The sequence below is a fragment of the Taurulus bubalis genome, assembly GCF_910589615.1.
Source record: "Taurulus bubalis genome assembly, chromosome: 2".
Lineage (NCBI taxonomy): Eukaryota > Metazoa > Chordata > Actinopteri > Perciformes > Cottidae > Taurulus > Taurulus bubalis.
The window spans coordinates 16,518,955-16,546,948 of NC_136590.1; the positions used below are offsets into that span (position 1 = coordinate 16,518,955).

Genomic DNA, 27,994 nt, shown 5'->3' on the forward strand with positions numbered 1-27,994 from the left:
CTTGGTTTCTGAACTGTTGCAGGATTCAGTGCAGCCACACACACACACACTCTTATTCAATTTCTATCATATACACTACTCTCTCTCACACACACACACACACACACACACACACACACACTCATACACTCATACACACACTCATACACACAGCACACAGCACACAGGGGTCTTGGCAGCAGAAGATCCTAACAGTCCTGGACCAGCTGGACGTACGCGTGCCAGCGCAGACTGAGCAGCGTTTACAGAAGAAGTGAAGAAGAAAAAAAGAGGATAAGAGGAGCGTGTCGTTTTGTGTTTGTTGAATCCCCTGGATCGAGCCCCCCGCTGACGATGGAGAACACATGAGGAAGAGAGAGAGATCTGCGAGGGCACTCAGGGGAAAAATGCTGCTGAGTAAAGTTTGTGGATATTTCTAGAGGGAATTATTATCCTTGAACTTTAGGGAAGAGTCGCAGAGGACAGACCGCTGTGTGCAGAGAAAACGGTGAGAACGCACTCAGGGATTTTCAACACAAAATTCCTAATTACTTTAATTTGTTGCTTATGTATCGCACACTTATGTTGAAGGTAAAAGCATGTTGGGCTATTTTTGATGCTTAGTTTCCATAATTTGGTTTTCTCACTTCTTCAAATCTTCAAATTTCTCAAATCTACTTTTTTAGTAGACAGCTGATTCTGAACATTTCCTTTGCAATGAGTTGCTCTTTTTAAATCTAAAAGGTTGGGTATTGATCATGTCTCACTGTATGGTAACAGTCACCAATAGGGATTCTCACTGACCTGTTTCAAACGTCCTCTACCCTCATTTCAATATTGATTCAATAAGCTTGTAAGATCAATAGAAACATCATTTGTTTAATCATTCTGGCTAAAAATAAATTTCTTTTCTGTTTCTGTTTGTTGTTTTTGTCAGCCTCCTTCTAATGTATGGCAAAAGTCCCACTTTACATCTCCAAAACTCAACACAGGTGGTTTTGAATTATCATAATAAAAAAACTTCTATCTTATACATCTGAAACTCATTTTCTCTTCTTTTTTTTCTCTCCACACCTGTCTCCAAACTTCTGTTTCCCGTACAAAACCTGCAGGGTGGGACTTTGGCACCGTCGGGCTCTTCCAGCATTATGGCGGACACTAACCCTTCCTCCTGCCACCTTCTCCTCTTCTTCCTCCTCCTCTCCTTCAACATAACTCATCCTGCCCTCACCCAGGACCCATCCGTCACCACGGTGACGGTAACCGAAGGCGACTCGTTAATCGTCCCCACAACGCTGGCCAACCAGACGACTCCCAGCTACGTGGAGACCACTCAGAACTCTCCTATGGAGACGGGCCTGTCCACTCCCAGCAGCGGCGGGGACACGGACGATGAGGACGTCCTTCCCTCCGGCGGGACTCGTTGCCAGGGTTACTACGACGTGATGGGCCAATGGGACCCGCCGTTCAACTGCAACGCCGGCGTCTTTCTGTACTGCTGCGGCACCTGCTTCTACCGCTTCTGCTGCCAGTTCCGGCAGCAGCGGCTGGACCAGAACATCTGCTCCAACTACGACACGCCCATCTGGGCCAACACCGGCAAGCCCGTGGCCACCATCACCGAGGGCCAGGAGGACCAGGACCGGGACCGCACGCACCTCATCGTCTACATCATCTGCGGCGTGGTGGCCATCATGGTGCTGGTGGGCATCTTCACCAAACTGGGCCTGGAGAAGAGCCGCGGAGGAAGTGGAGGAGGAGGAGCGGTGACAGGGCAAGCTGACCTTAACTCCAGGTGAGGAGCACGAGGCCGAGTCTCGGTGTGTGTATGTGGAGGGGGTCTGTTTGTCAGTGTGTGTGTGTGTGTGTGTGTGTGTGTGTGTGTGTGTGTGTGTGTGTGTGTGTGTGTGTGTGTGTGTGTATACATGCGTGTATTTATGTCTGTGTGTGTTTGTGAATGCATGTATGTGTGAGTATTTGCATGTGTGGTTTTGATGCATTGCAGGCATGATGGAAAGTTGGAAATATTGACTTCACCCCAGCAGAAAAGAGACAAACAATTAGAGCACAAAGTAAAAACCTTTTCAAGATGCAGCTTTATGTTAACACACAACCTGCTTGTTTGGAGTTTTCAACTTTAAATGTGTACCTGAAGGCTTACTAACATGTGTGTATGTGTTTGATTGCACGTGTACAATCCGAACTCTCTTCCTTTTCTAACAACACATCAACAAGTTTCACCCGCTCACCCTGACCTCACAAAACCTGTCCGAGCAGAAGCTCACCTTGTCATGGAGGTGTAATCTAACCCTGTAACTGGAAAGTTGGTCAAATTTAGTATCAACCAGAAATTCTTATTCAGATATTCAGAAAGAGAGGAATGATTAACTGAAAGAAAATGTGGGCAACGTGGTATTTTAAGATAAGCGTGTAAAATGCTGTGCTTTATGAGCCATGTCATTCTCTGGGTCACTGATCAGTTTGTGAAAGAGACCATATATCTCAGGTGTCTATACACACCTACATACTGAATAAATCACACCCGTATTTAGCTTTTTCTCATAATTTTTTAATGTCTCTAATTTGGGATTTTTCTTTCTATTTTTTCTATTTTTTTATGTGCCTGTTTCTTTCTTTCTCATCTTTTGCATTTTCTTTTTCATATGCTTTTGGATTCCATCCCTTGTGTACCATTTGCTTTGTTTGTAAGCATGACTTATATTTAAAATAAATGAAAAAATGAAAAAAGACACATCGACCAAACAATTTTTGCTGCTTGTTAAGTGTTCGGTTGGTGTAAATCACTCTTGGAGAACAAAAGTCTTTGAGGTTCTCTACAAGAATTCCTTCTTTAAATTTGTCTCATGTGTGCAAGGTTTTTCAGGGGGCACATATCAAATCACTCCTTAAATAAAAAATTATAATCAATAGGTTGTAGACATGTCATTACATTTTGTCTCCAATTGCTGAAAAAACTGATTATTTCCCACTCCTCTTAACGTTCTGCCGTCCCGCGGGCGTCCTTTACTGTACATTCTAGTGTACACTGTACCTCTTATTTATAGTTCGGTACGAGCTCGGTACGAGTGCCACATGTCTCTGTCTCGATTCTTGTGATTCCAGCTGTGCAATCCGTTTCAAGATCAGACCACCACAGCAGCTACAAACAAGACTTTTGTCAGACAACAACAAACAAACAAACGACAGCAAAAGCGAGGCAACTCACCGATGACGCCTTATATTGATCCATAAATCCATAACATTCCAACAACAATGGCGTTGTTACGTCGTAAAGGTCCAATAAAAAAAGATCCCACAAAAGATTTAGTCGAAAACACTTGATTACATCCATAAATATCCACGAACTGGCGTTGCATCATTTCATATCAGCTGGAAGATATGAAAGAATATATTTCTTTTTAGAAGAAAAGCAAGTTTGCATGACAGCACAGAGGAAAATGGCGCATCAAACTGACCACCGAAATCCAACCTTTCCAATGAAACGTCACTTGAACCAATAGGAGCTTCATGTCCTGACTGACAGGCTACATTACCCAACTAGAAGTTACGTTGAAGAACAGAGTCAGCCTCTGTCTCCTTACGTGGATCAAGCCTGTCACTTCATACAGCTCAGATGACAGGCGTTTCGTACAGCCAATGAAATTGCCTAAAAAACGGGTCCAAACAACTGGGGGTGGAGAATCACAACAGCCTTCAGCTTCACCAGAACAGACAGCTGTTGACAGAGTCTCAGTTTGGCATTGAATTAGCACAAAAATGCATTCATACTTAATTTTCTCTGTGTCAACAATACTGGTAGTAAATATGAATAGTACCTCTATAAGTTTGCAAGACTATAAGCCTTTTTAATAGGTATATAGTATATATATATCATGACTATTTTCAGTCTCAAAATGGAAAAACGCCTAGACATTTCATTAGAAAAACATGTGTAAAATATTAATTTTCTGATATTGTTACCTGCTTTTTACTTAGACTAGATAAGGCTTCAGGCTATTGTCCCATTGTGTTTTCCAGTCCATAAATCCCATTTATAGTCATCTACAGGCATCTATTTGCAAAGAAATGTTCAGGCGGAAAAAAAACCTTATACTTTAGTGTGTTCAAACTTATATAACTCAGTGTCAGCAGCACTTAAAGTGATTCTGACTATTGAGGGGAAAAAAGCTTCAGATTGCTACCTTTCAAAAGAGACCAAGACCATGCATTTACTCCAAATAGTTCAACTTTGGGTATACCTGGATAGGCGTTTTTCGGCAAATTTTACAGGAAGAGGTTAATGAGCATATAACCGTGTGTACAGTAGATATTTAGCATTTATAGCTCAGTACTTCAGTCTGATACACATTCAAGCATGCACACACACACATGTAAACACACACACGCCCGCTGCAGTAGGGCTGAATACTTGGTCCGGGGTTCAATCTGTTCGCCTCAGGAAATCATTACAGTAAACAGCGCACAGCATGTGCTCAAATCTACCCCGCTTACATCCCAAATTACCTAACCCTCTTAGCTGCATCTCCAATTTTTCTTATTTCTCCGAGCGTCTTGTTTCTGATCTTCTTTGCTTCCGTGCCATTTGTTTCTCTCATCCTGAGTTTCTTTGTCACAAATCACACTGTTAATAGGACTCAAAGTCTTCTTCACTGGCTCCTCATCCTCCGTCTCATTCTCCAGCTATCGTCCATCCTTTCTGCTTTTCCTCTCTTGCAGTCTTACTCTATCTTTTTATCCCCTTTCTTCTCCTTTGGGGCCCAAAGAGCTCATGCAGGGGCCAGCTGCACTCACATCTTTATTCACTCCTCTCTTTCATCTCCATCACCCTCAGCATCACCCTCCTCTACGGTCAGTCTCACACCTCTCTCATCTCTTCCTCTTTTAGTGGTGTCTTTTTTGCATTTTGCATGAGAAAGTGGACAACACAAACAGCCACACTCTCCCCACCGAACCTCCACCGACCAGCATCTCTGCTTGTGCGTCTCCCATTAACCTGAGCGGCGAAACTCATTCGGCGGTTAGCGCAGAGCTAGGATTAATATTTCCTGCAGGGTAGCACCTCACTGAAATAGAAACACTCCAGCTGCATAAACACCCTCCCTCCGTGAGCCCATCTCGACAGATTACCTCCCCTCCCCGCGATTAAACAAATTTCACCAAGATTACAGCTTTACCATTTCTGGACTGCTCTGCCTGCATGCTCATTTACTTATTAGCCTGCTGACATAAATCCCTGGTCCAAAAGCATACGTGCAACTAAGACCTCATGTACTGCACACACTTTTTGAGGTGAAATGCATAAATATGTGCATATGCCCGCCCACTTTAGAGTGGGAAGGACGAAAGGCAACTTCTGCACTCTGCCATGCACCTGCTCTTTCTGGATTTCTCTTCTTTTCTTCCCACTGTCTATCACTTCAGCTCCACATCCTGCGAGCAGAGTATGATTAACACTCTGAAATCCCACCAGTTCTCCCAAATCAGCTTTGAAAGATGCAGATTACCCTCCTCCCACATGCACACCTTTTACTAATATATGAACCCGACCAAATCATTGTGTTTGCATGCTGCACTGATCCTTTAGAAAACAAGGGGAATGGAGAGCGCCGCCTTAGGTCATAGGTGTCACGTCCAATGAAAGGCCTCAACTGGAGCGAGGCTGGCTTTACACACACAGAGTAAATAAACACATATGACCTTCATGATGTACACACACATATACACGCACATACACGCACACACAATGATTTATAGTTCAATTAACAACAAGAATGATAGTAGTGGCATTTAGGTTTGCGTGAGTACGGTTCAGAGTAGCCAGGAGGCCAGATGCACTGTAGTACAATATCCACCTAACACCTAAGTGTGAGAGGCTGAGGATCAATATGGTGGCAGCAGAGGTCACATGGTTCAAACAGAGAGAGAGAGAGAGAGAGAGAGAGAGAGAGAGAGTTAGTGTGTGTGCAAATGAGTGCATTCATGCAAAAGTTCATGTTTCCGGCCATTTGTGTGACCCAGCTCTCCAGATACTGTCAACAGAGTAAAACAACTTATATTTCATATGTAGTATAGGGCAAATATAGTCAAATATAGCATATATCTATTTTTTTTTTTTAAATCACTTATTGTCATGAAATCTGTTGAAACTGTATCAGTATGCATCCACTCCATGTACGTATAGATCTGTATGTTTGACTGCATTTGAAAGTAGTTTATCTCCATTGTGTGTGTGTGTGTGTGTGTGTGTGTGTGTGTGTGTGTGTGTGTGTGTGTGTGTGTGTGTGTGTGCTTGCATTATGGTGTGCTTTTCAGCCATTATGTTATGTAATGTAGGGCATTGTCACTTAAAGGGTTTGACTGCTCTGCCCTGATTTAAAGCAGACAGATAAGCAATACTCAATACAGCGTGGACAAACATATGGACCACAACCGCACGCAACAACTGGGATCTCTTTTCCATTTCACCCTCTTACTTTGACACACAAGTATACTGACACCAGGATTTGGTGTCATGGTTAATATTTCAAAGGCATGTTTTACCTGTAGATGGGATTTTCAGTGACAGTTGAGAAATTGCTGCAATTCTACTGAGCTATAAAATGACTTTTGCAGTCATTTTAAGACTAAAATAGACTTAAACAGAGCAACAGTCAGAAACACTTCTTACACCCTCAGGCTGTGTATTCGCCTAAGATGTTGGTTCCACTTTCTCATAATGCTTCATAAAGATTTAAGTTCTAACAGATAAGTAATAAATGCCTAATAAATTAGCAATAAGCATTCAACGGAGCAGCTTTTGGTTTTAGGAAATCCCTTCGACTGGTATTCATCCTTGTCCTGTATAACTTGCTTTGTCTTTTTGACTGCTATTTAATCTGTCTTAATGGCTTATTAGAAAGTGTGAAACTCATGACACTTTATAATGGCTTACATTCATAACTGCAGACTTGGTGATTTGTTAGAAGGTTGCTAAAGGGTCATGAGTTTCAAATTAGACGTCAGATCTGCAGTCATATAAATTGATTCCATTACTACAATCTGCAGGAGGCGGCGGTTCATGTTAATAACTTCTTAATAAATGTCAGGATGTTCTGAATAATTCCTGAACGATAAATTAAAGAGCTAGACAAAAACAAGGGCTATTCTACTTCTCTCATAAGCTCCACCTCTCTGTAGTGGCTAGCTTCACTGCTAGCAAGGGGGGACACTCCAGGCAGGAAGCAAGACACACCAGTGTGAGCCCTAAATATCTGCCTTGTGAGAAAACAAGTTTTCAGTGAGTTTCCTCCTCTGCTCTACTCTCTCAGCTCTCTCCTGCCTTCTGATTACCTCCAGGGTTGAGCTGTCACTCTCCATCCCTCTCACCTGTCACCACTGTGCGTGTGAGCATGTCTGCATGCATGTGTTTTTGCTCGGAAATGTATTAACGTGTGCACACGTATGCTCCTGCGTCACCACTTGCCACAAATCCTCCCAAAGTGAAAGGACATATAAGTTGACAGCTTCCTGGTTGTATCAGATGTGACAATTCTCACCCTCCAGCTGCCTTACCTTCCTTCCTCTTTGCCCCTCTTGCTCCTTGGTGCTGTGGGCTTGACTGGGACCACACACACTTAAATGTGGGTCAGCGCCCACTGACTCAAGGGTTTGGCTATGTGCAGTCTCTGTTTGTCTTTGAGGTTTGTCTAATTATCACGGGGAAGCAAAATGGTTGAAAAGTTGGGAAGATGGGCAGCTTTTTTTCCTTGACGTTGCATTTCCATTTTTAAGGCTGAATAAAATAGCTGGTTTTAAGATTATCATTTTGTCTGTCACAGATAAACTCATATCAGTCAAAAGTGAAGTTCACAGGAGCAGCATACACACAGCAAGTTGGCCCCTGTAGCTCCATTTCATCCTTCTCCCAAACTTATAATGGGCCATCTGTCTACAGCTTCAAATAGGCCTGAAAACCAGCTAAAACAACCCAGACAACTGTGTAAGCTACTTGACAACTTTTAATTTAGCACAAAACTGCATTTCTTCCATTTTCAAGTTGGCTGAATAAAGAAAAATCACTTGGCAGCCTCTCTGCCAGAGGGAAAGGCTACAAGTTAGCTCATTAGCATAAGAACAAAACCACTCAGATGGTACCTGCATCAAACAGCTGAATAGTACCTATAGAGCAAGTACTCGAGAAATAAAAAATCACCCAGGGAACAGATTTCTTTCATTTTCAAGGTGGCCAAACAGAAAAGAAAAAAAAAACACATGGAGGGGGAATAAACAAGTTAGCTCGTTAGCATGAAAGCCAACTGCTCCGAGAACAACAACGCAGATATTTAAGTACAGTAGGCTACTTCAAAACTGACGATACCATAGAACTGTATTGCATGCTTAAAAGGTAGCTTCAAAAAATAAATAAAGAAGAAAATAAAAATCCGAGATACGAGAGAGAGGGGAAAACTACAAGTTAGCTTGTAAGTATGAAAACAAATCCACACAGATGCTACCTTCATCTAACAGTTCAATAATAACACAGACAGAACATATAGGCTTCTGAATAGCTGATGAATCACAGTAGAACCACATTTGTTTTATATTCAAAGTGGCTGAAAGAATATTAAATTGCACATAGCAATATTTGTGCTTAAAAGTGCAGCGTGCATGATTTGGCAGGATCCCTGAAACTTCTACTGTGAGCCAAACGTGTGGGAGAACTACGTTGGCCGACAGAGTAATGTTAAACCACAGACGACTCTTTCTATAACAAGTGTTTATTTTGTGCATTCTGGGCTACTGTAGAAACATCAACACCTCATTCTAAGGTAACAAAAAGACAACGATTACTATTTTCAGGTAATCGATTATACACTAAAGACATCACACTTATCAATAATATATTTAATTTCTGCCAACAGAACCCACTTAATGCTAGTTATGATAAGATATAATACAATTAGATAAGATTAGATTAGATCTCAGATGCTGCAGCAGCACAAACACAGAAAGACACAGTCCAGATACATAGATAATTAAAAGATTCATAAAATAATTAAAAATAAGAATAAATAAGATAAGACTTATGCAATAAGAATAGCATTAGTAATATAAACTACACAAGAGCAATTAAAGACAAAGTTACGTCACAAAGTAACAAGTTCCGCTCTTTGGGAATAAAATCACAACCGCTCACTCTGCCTGCATCTAAAGCTGAACAATAACACACATATGTAGCTATATGTAGGCTTCTTGAAAACGGAAAGATCACCATATGTGTCACCATTAATCCAATTGCTCTCTACATGTCTATGAAATGAGCAGTCAGATGTAAATTGTAAATGCCCATGCTTTTTACAGCGTTTTAATGACAAAGAAAATGCATGAAAAGCATGTTTTACTTAATTTATTTGGTGCACAAATAAATTGAATGAGTTTCCGTCAACCTAAAGTCTAATATTCTAAACTCTCAATATTCTACACATTGGTAGATGTACTGTAATCGTGATTTAACATTAGGCTCCTCATCCCATTCACTCTCCTTTTAAATGTTATGTCGATCGTTTACCAGCATTACTTTTGAGAAAATTATAGCACCCTAAAATACTAATGATTTGAGAGCACATGGCAGACATGGCATAAGAAAAATGTAAAAGCCGAAGCATCAACCCACTGCAAAAACACAAAATTGTGTGCATGCGCGCGCGCGTGTGTGTGTGTGTGTGTGTGTGTGTGTGTGTGTGTGTGTGTGTTTAAGATGCAAGCTGTTATCTTCTCACTCTCTATCGTTAATCATCAGCGACAGCGAAACCGGCTTTAACTGTACCTTTGATGAAAAGAGGGAGCGATGAGCGACACGAGAGCAGTGACAACAGAGAGGGAACAAAGAGACTGTGACACGGAGATATCTGCCACAGTCGTTTTACTTTTTCAGTGGATTATCTAAAAGTTTTGCTTTTATATAGTCCAGTGGGGAGACGTCACTGTTCTGTCCCCATGTGTGTGTTTATTGGTGTGTCACCAAAATAATGACTTTTATCTGTCATGGTGAGTTTTTTATTCAAGCTCCAATGTATTTATTGGCTATTTTCATACAAGTACATTACACAACTTATAATTTAAGTGGTAGAGATAAAATGGCATATTTGTGAAAGTGCATCCGCTTGTGCAACTAGAGGATCAATAATGTGTGCATTAATGCATGAATAAGATGTACAGAAAACATGTAATGTATGTCCTGAATGTATAGATGTGTGTATCCAGCCAGGACAGTTTTACATAAGAGTACGAAGACCGAGAGAGGAATTCTCTGTTTGGAGAGTTAGTTTGTAATATCAGTACTAATCACAGTGTGTGCCTGGCTGGAGTAATTGATTGTTACAGGACATTAGCAAAGTCTCATCTCAATGTGGCTGTAATGTGATAAGGGAACATGGAGGTACTGATGATCCCATAGATCTTGGGCACATCTCTGTTGCGTAACATGTTTGAAAGTTGTGGGAGAAGTAACCTGAAGGTTACTCAAGGAAATATTGACATATCATATAATTGATCACGTTTTCCCAACGGTTTCCCAAAATATTTTTTTTTTTTAAAAACGGGAATCTTTTTTTTTTTTTTTTTTTTTAATTTTCCAAATCACACCTGCACATTAGGAGAGAAAAATAAGATTGTTTCAGAGTCTCGGAGAGAGCTCTGCCTGATAATCTCAATTCAGGGCAACAAAGTCCCTGTGTGACTTAAGGCATTTACACGGTTTGTTGAGCTCGACTTGAACTCATAGTTGAACTGGATAATTTTATGAAGAAAAGTGTGACTATTTGCAATTTTTTGTCCAGTTTGACAATGTTTCGTTGAAAAAAATGTGCATGCAAACTGGTGAATCATGAAAACTTCTTGGATTTGTGGTAATTCTTACAACTGAAAGGTCACAAACTCCTAGAGGACTGATTACAGTAATTTAAAGAAGTTGTGTTTGAAGGATGTGACGTCTGTAACAAGCACATTTTTCTAATGTATTGTAAGTGATGTCTTTGTGGTCTTTGGAGGATGTGTAAACTTAGTTTCTTCTTTTGTTTATATATATATATATATATATATATATATATATATATATATATATATATATATATATATATATATATATATATATACATACACAATGAACACAATGAATTCCGGAATTTTATTTTGGTGAAACAACTTTGAGGTAAATAGACCTAAGATGACAAAAAACTGCAATAGGATGATGACAAATTGTAATGACATCATGAGTGTAGTGACGATAAATGGAAATTGATCCAGGGTGCAATTTATTAACAAACCACCTACATCACTGATTTAGAATTCATCGTTTGAAGCCACCACAAGCTAACTCTCCATCCCACCCAGCAAGTCTTAATCTTTTAACCAGCTGCACGGCCATCTTCACTCTTTCAAAGGCATACGCAGAAACTCTCCTGAAGCTCAGCCAATGCTCCTTAAACACTACGTAGCCCGGAGACAGGTGCCGTTTTTGTTGCAGATTAAAAATCAAAATCAGCAAGTTGTTTGAGCGGCGAGCCAAGAGAAGAGTGCGTGGAGGCCCGAGGCTCTGCACACCAATGAGTCAGAGAGGGGATGAGGAGCAGAGAGAGAGACTGAAGGAGAGGAAGACAAACAATATGGTTTAAAGAGGGGAGAGGAGAAAGAGACAGAATTAGGGCTGAGTTTAGGTGAGGAGGGGGCAGAGAGAGAGAGAGAAAGAGAGAGAGAGAAGAAGAAGACTGAAAGGAAAAATAACTGAAAATTGAAGAAATAAAAAAGAGAAAAAGTGATTTATATCAAATGAAAAGGAATATAAATTGCTTAAAACCTTTTTCGTTGCCCAATGCATATGTTTATGGAATCTAATACACACACACACACACACACACACACACACACACACACACACACACACACACACACACACACACACACACACACACACACACTGCGTCTAAAAGGATTCACAATAAGATGATTAAGATCTGCACTGATTTGAATGAATGAATATAATTATTCTGTTAAAAATAGTTTCCAAAGCAAATAGAGTGTAAATGATTGATTTTTATTTTTTTGTAATTTATCTTTTGGGTTTTCACCCTCCATTGATATTTCTCATCTACTAACTTTATAATACTTTAGTTTGCCATTTATTATAACCAAAAAATATGGCCAGAAATACACCCTTCGAAAATACTTCTTCTCTGATCCCTGTACACCATATTGTGCATACTCATTAACAAAGTGTATATATATATATATATATATATATATATATATATATATATATATATATATATATATATATATATATATATATAAACAAAAGAAGAAACAAAGTTTATTACTGATCTTGGGGTCAAATACAAAAGGTCATGCACGCATGTACTCACACAAACTGTACACGCACGCCCCATTTGTCTACATGACGTACCTGCGGCTGATAAAACGAGCATGATTATGATATCTGACACTGAAACGGCTCCATGCCACCAGCAAAGTCCCTGGAGGAGACACACCGCTGCTCCCGGAGATCATCACGCGCACAAACACTTTGTGGATGATCAGAGAAGTGGCCAAAGGGGCTCACTTTGCTATTTGGCAGGTTGAGTGTGAACAAGCTGCCCCTGGCAATCGTTGTCAGGTCGGTCACACTCTAGGTCAAGTGTGTTTTGTGCACATGTACATATCTGTGCGTGTGTGTGTGTGTGTGTGTGTGTGTGTGTGTGTGTGTGTGTGTGTGTGTGTGTGTGTGTGTGTGTGTGTGTGCTAAACACATGAGCTTCGTTAGTGAAACAGGCACCAGTGTTTGAATTATTGATCAAGGGAGTGAATACCATCAACACTGTAAATTCAGCAAATGCACAGGGAGCAGAAATGTGTTTATTCAAAATGATGAGTATGCCTGTGTGTGTGTGTGTGTGTGTGTGTGTGTGTGTGTGTGTGTGTGTGTGTGTGTGTGTGTGTGTGTGTGTGTGTGTGTGTGTGTGTGTGTACGAGATGCTGTCACTCTTTTGCATTTCTTGCATCCAACCACAACAAGCCCCAAGTCCAAACATGACCATATTGCAGGAAATCTTGCCCGTATGTCGCTCAGCTAAAAGGCCGCCAGTCAAACACAGCTGACTGGAATTTATCGTAGAGGACACACAGCAATAAACACGTATACACACATACACACACAGCTTGAAGATGAGCCACTTTCAATGAAAATGTGTCTCAGCAAGCACAAACTGACTAAACTAAACCCAGTATTTCAAGATGTTGACTATGGAATGGGATAGGAAAAAAAGAGCTTAATTTAAGGTCACATGACATAAATGGTTTCAAAATAAACGCAGCTGCTTCACCCAATTCCTTTTCCGCAAAACCTAACTGCTCGAAAAAAAAAAAGGTTAATTCCTCGACATAAATGTATGGACTGCCCAGTATAGAACAAATGGCAACAAAGGCAAAACAATAACACCAAATGGCTTTGGGCCACGGAGATCTCTTTTCACACCTGATAACCACACACACACACACACACACGCACACACACACACACACACACACACACACACACACACACACACACACACACACACACACACACACACACACACACACACACACACACACACACACACGTAGGAATCATGTAAAGAAAAATACATATTCAGACACAGGCAACCTGTAGTCCGAGTTAAAAACTTTTCCCCTGGCTTAAGAGGATGTACTCTTGATGTAAATGTAGCTCTTGATAGTGTGTTAGCAGCTGTGTGTATGTGTGTGCTTATGTGCATTTGTGTGTGTGTGCGTGTGTGTGTGTGTGTGTGTGTGGGGTGTGTGTGTGTGTGTGTTTCTGTCAGGGGAACAACTATACACATCTGGTTACCAGATGATGTTTGTTAGTGACAGATGGATGTAGTTTATAGAATCAAGCTGTGCAACGACTGCAACGTGAACACATCATATTTAATGTATTAACGAGTTGAAAGATGATAAGATGATATGAATTCATGATTTTTCATCCCCATCTCCCTTATTTTAGTAAGTAATAAGGGCTCAGACAACACTAATTTACATCCAGTGTGTGTGTGTTGGTCTCTAGGACACTGACAGACTTGCTGAAACAGCAGGGAGGTGAGGTGAGCTCGGTGGAAAACGCCACGGACAGTTCGCCCAACGGAGAGAGAGCCAACGGCATTTCAGCCAGGATGCTGCGCAGTAGGAGTGGTGAGTACTAAGAGAGCTCACTCTCTCTCACTCACTCACTCACACACACACACACACACACACACACACACACACACACACACACACACACACACACACACACACACACACACACACACACACACACACACACACAATAACTTTTCTCTGGAAAACAAGAGCTCTTCTAGTCTGTCACTGTCGGGCGGTTGAGTGTGTCGTGTAAGCTCATGTCTCATACTCAGAAATTCTTGCTAATTTCGCACATTTCTCGCATACACACAATCCACTTACATAAATAGCATGAATAGTACTGTATGTATGTCATTTCGGACGCAACCCCAGACTATGTTTCTGATCAAAATCTGTAAAAACACATAAAATCCTACACAAAAACAAAGTAAATCAGTTTCTTTTCTGCGAAACAATTTTTGTAGCAGCTGTGGACAACTGCGCAATAGTTGTTTTTTTCAGTCCCGCTGGACATCAAACACACACGACTTCTCTCAGATCCAATGCAGGACAGTGCAGAGTGTTTTATTACACATTGTTGGAACTGGCTGGTGAAACTTATTTAGGTAGAGCTGAGGGTAGAGGACTGAACAATAGAGCCTCATCTGAAAGTATAACACATACTTGCTGCATGTGCAACACACATACACTGATTAATTAGTATGTTAATATAAGCAGGCTGTACCCCTACAGGCACCGTGTGCTTGATTTCCATACATTCTCTATATGTGCAGATACAGCAGCCTGCATGCTACACTTTGACAGGGTACACCCTACTATTTAGGGTTCAGAGCAAGAGTCATCATATTTTATAATGTTTGGACTGTTGTTTAATTTGGTCTGTGCAAAAGAGCAACTGACTGTGCGTGTGTGTTCTCGTGTGTGGATTAGTATGCGTGCCCGCATGTGAACATGTGAGTGTGCATGGGTGTGAGTATGTCGGAGGCAAGGAGAGGGGTGGAGTGTTTGATATGAGAGCCCCCCTGCTGGGCGCATCTCTCATCTCTTGCTATGCAGAATTTCACATACTGCTAATGACATGATAGGACATGGTGCATGTGGTGGATGCTTTAATAAAGCGAGAGTGTCATTGATCATATTCAAAAGGGCAGCAGATTCACGTGCTGGAACCAACATTTAAAAAAAGAAGAAGAAAGAAAGGGAAACATGTCTTTAGGGTAAATGTTCCACACAAGCAGCAGCTTTATTGTTTCATATCCTGAGTAACTGTGACCAGAGAGAGTTTGGAGATTAAGAAGCACCAAAGTGCATGCACAAGAAAACATCAAGTTGGGATTGAGTTAATAGAAAACAAATTAGTTAGGTGACTGGTCTGTAATTCTATAGAACTTCATGGCCCTGCAGTTATCATAAATATATATATATATATATATATATATATATATATATATATATATATATATATATATATATATATATATATATATATATAAATATTAATGAACATGGATAATATCAGCAGCTAACATGATCTCTACTGGCTGTTTGTCATGTGATGAAATTAGCTGCTTGTTATGCTTGGTTGAAAAGATTATCTACAGAATTTTGTGTAATGTCGGCATGACTGACTACCACTGCTGCTCGTCAAAATAAAACCCAGAGCATGCACAGAGCAGTATCTGCGAGCAGAAAAGCCTCCTCACGGGGGAGCATTTCTGCTCCAATGTGGTCGAGCGAGCAAAGGTCTATAATGAGCGTGACCTCGACCCTCCATGCTTGAACACCCGCACACTGGTCCAGTTGACTTATGAGACTTAGAGGTTGGGATGGAATAGAAAGATGCTGATGTCTGCAATCCTTGGATTGCACTAGTCGGGCCGGTTTTGTATCAAAACTGTTTCCCCACCAATTCGCGTTTCCTATACCTAAATGTTGGCATGGGACACGAGTCCACTTCCTAATGTGAAGTGACAGTGTAGCGAAAGGCAGGAAACCTGGCAGAGGAATCAGTGATGATACCTATTGATGCTAATGAGTCCCACATCCATGCACATTAAACCCTCTTCAGAGTGAGGGAAAATGTCCACTGGCTGTTTGCGATCCATGAAAACAGATAGCAAAGTGGGCTGCTTTGTGCCAATAAAACAAACAAAAATATCTCCTATATACACCTCATATAACATCTGAACTCACGATGGGAGTTATTGTTCAGAGGGAAAAAAGTTCCAAATTGTAACTTTGTCTGAAGGCTCTGATGTTTGTGGACTTCACGTTGTATTGTTTTTGGTTAAAGCAGGGTTGTAAGGATTTGAAGGTTGACGCGTCAGTGCATCACATCATGAACCACCTCCCACCGGTACAAGAGTGGCAGGAACCTTTTTGCTTCATTTGTCTGAAACACAGAGCCTGTTGATTTAAGGGTACGCACTCCGTATGATGAGTAAGCAAATACGAAATGTGATGCAAAGTGTTCCCTAATTGAGCCACCGGACAAAGTGGAACACTAAATAGATTGCCTGGGCAGAAAACAGATGAACAGTATTGGTTTTTCCATAGTAGACAAGATGGCAGATAGAGGCCTTTGGAAAAACTAATGCTCTTCCCACACAGCAATGAAACACATTTGAAATGGTTGGAGGCAAGTGTGTAAAGGCCTGGTGCCATTCTCTTTGTGGCTGCCATTCTTTTTAAAGCCAGACTATGTAACTTTTGATAAAAATAAATGACAAAGTCTTCCTTGTACAACTTAAAAGTTTCATTCAGAAGTAATACAACACACCGTTGCTTCATTCAACACACTCCATTTGGGTTTTGTTGCTACAGCCGTCTGGTATGACCAATAGCTTGTGGTGGCTAATGTTAACTCAAGCTAATGTTAGATAAAGCTAATGTTAGCAAACTTTAGGCCGTTGTGAGTCAGTTAACCTACTTCGTAACTCTTCCTTACTTTAGAGGACGTTACAAGATGCTTTAGCATTAACATTTACTCCGATCCTGTAGGTGTTACAGTGGTAACAGTAAAACTACTTACATGGGCTCGCTGTAAAGACATTGAAATACAAAAAAAAACATTTCTATCCTGTGGCCTATGTTGATTATTCATTTATATCTCATTAGATGCAAAATGTGTGTCAACATTTTTTAGCAGTTTGTTCACATCCTAATTCTTCTCTTTTTCACCTTGTAAAGACAATCTTGAAGCCACGGCCACATTTGAGTGATTCAACAAAAGCTCAGAAAAACTGTATATTATAATACAAAAGACACTAACGGCTGATTCACTGTGACTTTGACAGGTAGAAATGCCAAAAAGTGAGAAATCAGTGGGAAAATTTGCAGGATTACAGCAGCAAATGGGTAAAGTGCAAAGTGTATTTACATGAGCCATAAAAGGAGGCAAATATTTGGCCTTAATGTCTCCAACAAACATGACTCATTGACGAGAGAAAGCTTGAAGCAAAAAACGATAACCTATTTATCAAAGACGACTGCAGAAGTAGCATGACCCAGTAACAAATCACTCTTCCTCACACAAATTTCACCTTTTTTTCTCTCCTTATACTCAGCTGTCATAAGAGTTGCGTTTTGAGCACTCGTCTCCTCCAAAATGGTTTCCTGCACTCTCAACTCTTCCCTCAGGTCACGATAGGCAAACTACTTATTCTTGTAAATTAATTATCTTCGTTTGAATCTTTGCACCCCTGTTTGTGTCATGTTGATTATTCTGACAAAAGGCATGTATGTGTACGACCAACTCAGCAGATCAGATGGCACAGAGCGAGGATTATTAAGTGCGTAGGGGTGGGAGAGGATTGTGTTCTTCTGCTCTGACTGCGCTGCAGTAAATGTTGATGCACACAGACTTTCACATACAATCTCACTGATGACAGACGTGCATACACACTTTCCAGATTTATTCTCTGCACTTAAGTCTGCTTATTCGTATCGTTCATATTTCATCTTGGTGATGACAGACACCACGCAATGCACTCTCTCCTTTGTCACTTTCCCCCCGGCACTTAAGACGGCTTTTTTATATCGTTTCACACACAAATAGACACTCGGAGATGCACATTCATACACAAACTACACAATATGTTCAGAAACACATGTTGACCTCACTGGCTTTCTTTGTGTTTCACGGTCATGAGCAATCACAATAGAATGCCAGTGCCAAAAGCAGGCCGATTATATAGAGAGGTGTGTGTGTGTGTGTGTGTGTGTGTGTGTGTGTGTGTGTGTGTGTGTGAGAGAGAGAGAGAGAAAGCAATCTCATTACATCAAAAACTCCTTTAACTACTCCTAAAGGCTTAAACTCTTCTTAAGTTTCTGACCTGAATATGAATATGAATTTCAATCTAAATGTCTCACCATCATTAGTGCTTCTGCTAAAACTATATAAAAGTATATTCCAGACAAGCTAGAGTCAAAATATCCAGCACAGTGTAAAATAATACTGTTATTTTCATGATTAACAAGACTGAATATTACTTTTAAATGAGAAGTTTCAACACAAGTTATATCACAAAGAGTTTATATATTTAAATCAACAATCATACTTTTGATGAAGTGGATATTATCACTCTCTCCACATACATACCCCTTTCTAAAACTGATAAATAAATATAAAAATAAATGTACTAAGTACTTTACTGTATTGCTACTTTGTACTTCTACTTCGCTCTATTTAAAAAGGGAACTATTGTACTTTTTACTCCAATACAGTTATTTGTGTTAATTACTAGGTCCTTTGATTTAACATCAAATGTATGATCATCTTATTAAACGTGATGTGTTAGTATAGATCAGTGGTTCTCAAACTTTTTTTGTTCATATCCCACCGCCCCAACAAAAAGCCGATCGCCGTGAAATAGGCTTTTTTGCTGTTTTTGTTTTGGCAAAACGCCAAGAATCGGTGAGTCGCCAAGCATCTTGGCCATTGCGCAACCCCGTAGCGTATACATTTCCACGAAAGTACAGGCATTTGGCCATGTATTTATTCATGCCGTTTTATGTCCGTGTACTTTGTACTTTTGTACTATGTGAAGTTCTCATGTAGCTCATGGAGAGTGTTCGTCCTAAAACCACAAGGTAGCCGGTTCGATCCCTGTTCTCCCCATAGTTTGCATGTCGAGGTGTCCTCCTGGGCGCTTCACAGAAGCCCACTGCTCCTTAATTACTAAGGATGGGTAAAATGCGGAGAATAATTTCCCCACTGTGGGATTAATTAAGGATTATTAAAAATATATATATATAAAAAAAAAATATATATATATATATATATATATATATATAAAAAGAAAAAAGATCTGCATCCGCGCACCACATGTAATACTTCCGCGGCCCACAGTTTGAGAATCATTGGTATAGATTAAAGGCCTAGCTTGCTATGCTGGGATTCATGTGAGAAACAATTGATGCAGAGACATTTTTGTTCATCTTGTACCACAAGTGTGTACAAATCAGTATCTTGTGTGCATAAGATTCAAAAATAAAAATCTTCCAGGACTTTGAAAGCTCTGTAATTTACCAGTCTGAGAGGGACCATTTAGCAAAGAGAGTACTTTTACTTTTGATACTGTCAGTACATTTCGCTGTTTTAGAATTCCGAATGCTTTTACTTGTACCGGGTTATTTTTATCGCTAGATAGTATAGCCACTTTTACAAAAGATCTGTGACATGCCAGGGTAACACACACACAGGCGACCATCTCCACTCTGGAGCAAGACGTTCTCTTCTTCCCTCAGATCTGTCAGCCTCCACACTCATGAATCGTTGAGACAGATGATACAAAGGAAGCCTGATCTTAGCCGTTGTACACCTTAATCGACCGCTGCCTGCAATTCCCACTGAGAGAGAAGATATTACATAACTCATTAGCAGCGTTCCTGCCCTCTTGTTCCGCGCTTAAAAGATCCCAATGCCAGACGTTCATGTGATGGTGCTTAATGGAGAAATAACATGTGCAACCATGCTGGAGTTTTAACATTCACAACCCTGAACTAGAAGTTCTCCTAATTCACTAAAACTTCTCTTAATTCCCTCAGTTACTATTTTATGTATTGACTTGCGCTTGCGCACACGCACACGCACACACACACACTTACATACTAATTCCATTACACAATCACTGAGACCTTGTATCCTAAAAGAGGGTTTGGCCAAGCAGACACTCATTAATTGGTCTTGTTTGTATTTCTGCGTGGGTAAGTGTGTGCAGATGGGCATGCGGACATCAGCATGGGCATCGTGTGTACCACTTCCTGTAAAGTGAAGTCGTTGAGTTAGTGGCTCAAAACAGTATAAAGCTAGTTGATTTTGGGAGAAAATCTGAGCAAAAATCTAATTTCCTCCAAAGCTCAATGCAAAATTGTTTTAGAAATCTCCTGTGGGAGCCTGAATACAGTTAACCTGGAAAAAAATACACACACACACACACACACACACACACACACACACACACACACACACACACACACACACACACACACACACACACACACACACACACACACACCACTTAACTTCAGAGACCTGAGCTTCTCATGACAACCAGTTAATATACAGTACCAGTGTGTTTTAATCTGTCATTTATTGTTGCTCTAGCAACAACGTCATGATGAACAATAAACGATGAATATGATGATGATGATGATGATGATGATGATGATGAGAAGGTAGTAGATGATGGTAATGATGAGGATGACAGTATAAAAAGGAATATTTCCTCATAATCCACTAATCTAGCACCTCCTGAGAGGTCAGCACAGCTGAATTACACTAAAGGATTTCCCTGCGTGTGTGTGAACACCTGCAAACACACACACACACACACACACACACACACACACACACACACACACACATACACACAAACGATTGATCTTACAAGATGTGAAACATCCTCCTAGTTAATCAGCTTAAACTACAGCACATTGATAATGGTGTGTGTGTGTGTGTGTGTGTGTGTGTGTGTGTGTACACATTTATAGTGAATAAGGTAGGCTCAGAGTTATAGGTGCAAATGTTGTACTGTAAAGACTCTCTCTCTCATATTTGTTAGGTTTCGGATATTCATTTCAATTCAATTCAGTTTATTGTATATAGCCCAACATCACAAATACAAGTTTGCCTCGTAGGGCTTTACAATCTGTACACATGACATCCCTGTCCCGGGACACATCGGATCAGGAAAAACTCCCCTGATAAAGATAGTAAAAACCCTTTCACAGGGAAAAAAAGGGGAAGAAACCTGAGGGAGAGCAACAGAGGAGGATCCCTCTCCCCGGATGGACAGAAGCAATAGATGTCATGTGGGATGTCATATTGAAACAATAATACCACCACTGATTTGTTGCTGTCACTCAAATGACCTGATAAAGCATTCTGTGTGTGTGTGTGTGTGTGTGTGTGTGTGTGTGTGTGTGTGTGTGTGTGTGTGTGTGTGTGTGTGTGTGTGTGTGTGTGTGTCGTCGGACATTCGTGAGTGCTACATGTGTGCTCATCCATCCCTGAGGCTGAGATCAAGTGTGCTGGCTGCATCAATGGACTTCATTACTGCTAATAGCCAGGGCTCCACTCTCTCAGCTAGTTTGTTCCATTGTTCCTCACTTCACTTAGCATGGGACTGACTGGCCGTCATGGTTGGGACTGCTGTTTCACCCAAAGTCCCCAGCCTGGATGAAGATAACTCGTGTTAATCCAGCATTTAGTTGACGCTTCCACAGTCCACATTCCCACCTGAGAGAGTCCCAGTACAACCAGTGTTAAAAAACTGAAAGGTTGCACTTGAACACAAGCTGACGACCAGCTGACCGCCAAACTGCATGCACAAAATAACAACTCAATAGAAGACTTGTATCGCATTAGAATCCAAAAATCATCATGGAGAGACACATTGAATTAACCAAGTCTTCATTATCTGCATATGTATATAACTACAGTATGGTTATGTCATCTTTACAACACTAAGGAAGGTTGGGGTTATGATGGGAAAAACATAAATTGTCCATATGAGACAGGACACTACTGTAATCTCCACAAACTGCCTCTGCGTCTCTGTCTGCTTGTCTCCCACCAGAACAGTACCATCTGAATAACTCTGCTTACGGGCCGTTTGGACAAGGGCTCCCACACCCACACAGCAATCACAGCACGGTGGGACTCAACAAATATACCTCCCTCAAAGCTGTGGGTAAGTCGGACACACAAACACACACAGAGCTGACGCTGACTCCAACTGGCACAGTAACCTTTCGAGTACAGTAGGCTAACAGTACAAGAGCAATCACCTGACGAGAGTCTGTTTTCGTCTTGGGAAACAGAGAGCTGATCTTAAAGCCCACGCTGTTCCTGTCTATGGTGGGATTGGTTAGATATCAATAACGTCTTTAAATGTGACTGCAGGATTGATTGATGGATGATGGCCTACAGTTAAGCCTCGGGAACTGTCTAAAGTCTTTGTTTTATTTATCAACATCACTGGGGTCTTATTAACGCTAAGAACACTGTGCAAGAATATTTTCATACAGCTGAAAGAAACAACCGTGAAGAACGTGATGAAAACTATGAAGACTGATGATTTTAACGCCTTTTTGAAAGAACCCAGTTATCAATGGTAGATTTGTTCTAATATTGGCTGCTTTGAGTGTGTTGGGTATGGAAAACTGAAATCGCGAACTATTTGTAAACTATATTTACTTTACTTTCATTTATGTAGTTTCCACAATTTAAAAGGTAATTTTGAAAAATAAAGTATTTGCAAGTTTTACTGTAGTTCCCTTAATAATTCCCACAATGGTGTGAAAACTGGAGGGTCCATTGCATTTATATCACCTTTTGGAAAAACACTTTATAAAAAGGGTATGAATATAGATATATACTTAGGTAATGCTTAACTAATGCATGACTGATGATGATGTAATGCATGAATTACTGCAGGATGTATCAGGAATTCAGACCCATGCGTTTGCTCATCAAACTGTCCGTCAGATGCAAACGTTCACATGTTGCTGCATGACTCAGTGGTATTTATTCCATATTTACAATATTTGTGGGTTAAAGGGCAATACTTGAAAGTGAAACCTAATTCAATTGGCTCTGTTCACTGTCTCTTGCTATGTTTACAAGCACGCAGGACGGTTTGTAAACTTTTCTGCTGGCTGAGACAAAAGAGCCAGAGGACGAATGACTGTTACTGACGGATGTCTGTGTTCTTCATTCTGTATAAACTTCACGAAGAAGTGGTATTTATTTTTATTAATGTTTTACATTTGTTTCCAGGGAGATATTAATGACTTTATAAAAAAGACTTGTAAACATAACTACTGGTGCTCTATAAACAAGATAAAGAAAAGATAACCATCTCGACCTGAGGGCCACTGTAGTTCTCCAACACGCTTGGAAAGGGAAGGGTGAGCAGCGGGGTATTTAATTGGTCATTATTAAATATGTTTTTCCCTGCCCTCAGATATAATTTTCAAAGCGATTTGTGATATAACTGCAAAGCTACTGCAGCCCTGAAAAGAGGCTGTAGGGTTTTCAGGTGATTGTACACACCGTTTCATGTCGGCAAAGGTCACACATACATGTGCTGTCGTCCTTGAATAGTAGAGGGTGTAATAGTGTACAGAACAAAACAATCCTCTAAAAGGGAGCCCAAAGCAAATCACTTGTCAAGGTAGATTGTTTTAACCTTTATTAACTATGGAAGGTTGAGATTGAGATTCATTTTCAAGCAACAACCCAGCTCTTTGCCCATTGTAAATACAGGACATTTAGGCTACAGACCTTTAGTTTGAAAGCTAATTGACGTTAGCTTCAGTTGGTTGTAAATGCTATCTTAATGCCTCCTGTTAACTCATAATAAAACACAATCCCAGTTAAATGGCGTTAATATACACTTGATATCTACATACTTTAAAATAAACTTGAAAAAGTGGTTACAAAATCTCAATATGAAATGATTAAAAAAGTGTGCTTAAGACGTATAACTTTAGCAAATGGTCTGTAAACAGGACATTCAGATATTACACATAGACTTCAAATGAACATTTCCCTCTCAAAGTTTTTGACAATTGTTAATAACCTTTTTCAAATAAAATCAACTGTGTACAAAATAGTAGCATTTGAAAAAAAGAAAACTCGGACAAAAATGATAAAAACACACAGCGACAAGGTTACGGTTTATGTAGCCAGGAAGCTAGCGGCGATGACCTCAGTTTTTAGTTTATTTAAATAATTTTCTGTGACATTCATGCTAGCCCATAACACACACAAATGCATACACACGCGGTCACTCCGGACTCAGGGCGAGGGTATTTATAAACCTTCATCCCAATGTCCCTACATGCCGACACACATACCTTTACCTCCATCATCTTCATTGCACTCCTCAGTTTCTCCCTCCTCATCGCTCTCCCTGCCCTCTGCCCTCTCGTATTCCAGCGAGAGAGGAATACTGCTTGAATTCATCTTGAGGGCATACACCAATTGGAAATACTTAAATCACCAGCTTTCACCTTTGATCTTCTTCAAACCCTCCCCCTCATCCTGACCATCCTTTGCTCTCCTCTGGTTCATTTAAAGCAGTGGTTCTCAACTGGTCTGGCTCCGGGACCATCACCCCCTGAATGACAAGCCGCGACCCAAATCGAAGAACATTCTCAACTTCTCCAATTTATTTCATGAAAAGATGGTGCATTTTTAACCTGAGATAGTACAGAATATGTATGATAACACAAAAACAAGTTTAATAACCAAAACGAGCAGCTGGTGGCGATGATAGAGAGGGAACTATTCCCTTTTACACTCAATTAGCTGCATTTTAATTAAAAAACAAAAACTGCATCTTCAGGACACGAGGTATTATAACATACATAACTATTCAGAATCTTCAGCTATTTTTAAACAGACTCAACAGCTTTCATGCACAAACTAAAAAGTCCAACAACTAAGAAGTAGTTTCAAAAAGACTCAAATGACCTAACATTAACTGAGAACACACACTCACCGAATCTATGACAAACACTTTACTATGGAACAAGTCACTGTCTTAAGGAGCAGCTTTTCCACTAACTCAAAATAAATTAAACAAAAGTGGAATTCAAAAGGATTCATATATACAACATGAACTTCTCTTGTGATTACCTCATCGGTAGGTAAATACTGAAAAACATTGTGCTTTACAGAAAATTAAGCAATTCTCCTCCCAACCCCAGAGTTTTTTCCTGTCATGCAGGCAGCGGCATCAGTTGTGAATTTTATATTCAGTAGGCTGTTTAATTAAATTATCCTAAAAACCCAGAGACCTGCGACCCACTGAAAACGACCCACCAGTTGAGAATCACTGATTTAAAGTATTTTTTTCTTCTTCTGAATTTCACTCATTCTGGACGCCAATTCAGTAAAAGGAGAAAACATGACCTCTTGTTTGTAGTTCTGATGGCTCACACTGCCCCATCCTGTCTTTATACTTTTTTATATTTTTGTCAATTAACTCGCTTTATAAACTATCATATTGTACATGAGCTGACATTAGCCACCATACGCTACTGGTCATAATAGATCAAGTGAGGCTTAAGCCTGAGTGTAATCAAGTTGAGAGACGGTTTTAAGTTTGTATTTGGAAGAAGAAGAAGAAGAAGAAGAAGAAGAAGAAGAAGAAGAAGAAGAAGAAGAAGAAGAAGAAGAAGAAGAAGAAGAAGAAGAATGTGTTATTTCTTCTTTCCAAAGTTCCTTGGTCTCCCTTTAAAAGTTTCTAATATACTTTGAGGAGCAGAGGAGATGACATAGCTGACAGGTTGGCGCCTCGAGGCCCAAACATAAATGCATCATGGATTGCTTGTGTGATTCAGTCGTAAGTGTTTCTACAATGACACACTCTGTGTTTACACGTTGATCGTTCATTTAAGGCTACTTCTACATGTATCTCAGAACTGCATCAGACATGTTGGGGGGCAGGTGCTCAAACCAAAAATAGGGGCACCCATCGCCAAAATTATTTAGGAAATAAAAAATTATAATAATAAATAAATAAAAAACACAGTAGGATATTTTTAACTTCAACTAACTCAAATTATCAAATTGAATAAATAAATGAATAACAGGCAAAAACAGACAAAACAAGGCCATATTGTATAACCAAATGCAATCAAAAAATATTCTAACTTAAAACTTATCAAAACTCTGCTCTGGATAAATTAAAGCAGGGATTGTCAAACTCATTTTCACCCTGGGCCACATCAGCATCATGGTCGCCCTCAAAGGGAATCAGGAAAAACTCTCCAAATAAAGATAGTAAAAACCCTTTCACCAGTAAAAAAGAGAGAGGAAGAAACCTTCAGGAGAGCAACAGAGGAGGATCCCTTTCCCCGGATAGACAGAAGCAATCGACGTCATGTGACCAGAATGAACAACGTAACGGAGTTACAGCACATTCAATGAATATAACAGGAATTGAATAAACGGCATTCTGCTGCATTAAAAATTCTCTTCAAAATAAAAGCACCAGGTTTGTTTTTTTTTGCCCATGCAAAGGCCCGTGAAAGACTGAAAACGGCTCCGCGAACGACATTAAACAGGACAAACGTCAGTAAACAGCTGGACAAGGCTTTGAAATCACGGATTTTGTGAGTTTTTTGTTTGTTTATTTTTTAGGAAACGTCGGACCAGTTGCGACGTAATGTTTTCAGCGGCGCTAATGTTGTGGTTAATTTATCACCAAACAACGTCGGGGGATTGCACAAACACGTCATTACCTGTTGATGCTGTATGTTGTATGATGCTGCAGGTCAGAGGAGAAGGAGGCTCCACCCGTCTGGCGCTTAGCACTGCATGAACACTAAGTGGAGGAGGAGGAGGACGAGGAGGAGGAGGAGGGAGGGGCGCAGCGGGGGCTTGTGAGCACCTTGGAGCATGTCGGGGTGAAATTCTCACAACAACTCAAATAAATGCCCCGTCAGATATCAAAACACATTTGGGGGGAAATGATGACAGAGAGAGTAATTTTTATTCTGAAATACTGATGAATGAAGAAAAAAATTGGGCTCCAGCAGAAGGGGCACTTTTCTCATCCAGGGCAAAAGGGCAGGTGCTTGAGCACCACTAGGAGACACGCTCATGTTTCACACGCAAGTAACTGAGATAGAAATGATGACTGAAACTACGATAAGAAGACGTTGTATTAAACAGAAATTATACTTTAACTCACTGAAAAATGTTACTTTTTCTCCCCCTTTTCTTCGTTGCAGCGCACAGTGCATCTCGGGGCTACTACAAGAGCTTCCCGCTCATGGACTTCTCCCAGTACCAGCCAGTGGCACCTCCTGCCTTCCAGCATGTGCCTGTACAGCCCAAAGAGAAATCCTACATCCACCAGCCCGTGTCGGCGCACCACGACCACCACGACCTCCACGCCCCTCTCTCCATCTCCATCCCCTCCAACCACCTGGAGCAGTCGCGCCTGCCCAAAACAACCACATACCCACTGCTCTCCAGCTCGGCCTTCAAAGCCTGGGAGCCGACTGGCCGCCACGTCCACAGGCAGGCCTCTAACCCGGGGCACGCCCTCCCCGCCGTGCACAGCTCCACCCGGAGACATGGCTACTCCACCCGTAGGCAGCAGAGCATAGAGAACATACAGGACCTCTTTGGCCAGCCCTACGGAGCGATGTATGGAGGAGCTGGAGGGGGAGCGGGGCAGGGGCAGCACGTACAGGGGCAACACTCATCCCAACCCTCATACCACCACCACAACAGGCAGAAGAGCTACTCCACCCACAGTTCGACTGAGGTGACTGTCTGAGCGTCAAGACGTCA

General features: G+C 40.7%; 1 protein-coding gene across 1 annotated transcript; it reads left to right on the forward strand.

Annotated features, from left to right (window-relative positions):
- Positions 1–1,127: 1,127 nt before the first annotated feature.
- shisa8b (shisa family member 8b) lies at positions 1,128–27,980 on the forward strand (the record flags this gene model as incomplete). Its single annotated transcript, XM_079234235.1, has 4 exons — positions 1,128–1,774; positions 14,099–14,223; positions 22,257–22,370; positions 27,427–27,980. 4 exons carry the CDS (start codon positions 1,128–1,130, stop codon positions 27,978–27,980), a joined length of 1,440 nt encoding a protein of 479 aa, XP_079090361.1.
- Between the last annotated feature and the right edge of the window lie 14 nt (positions 27,981–27,994).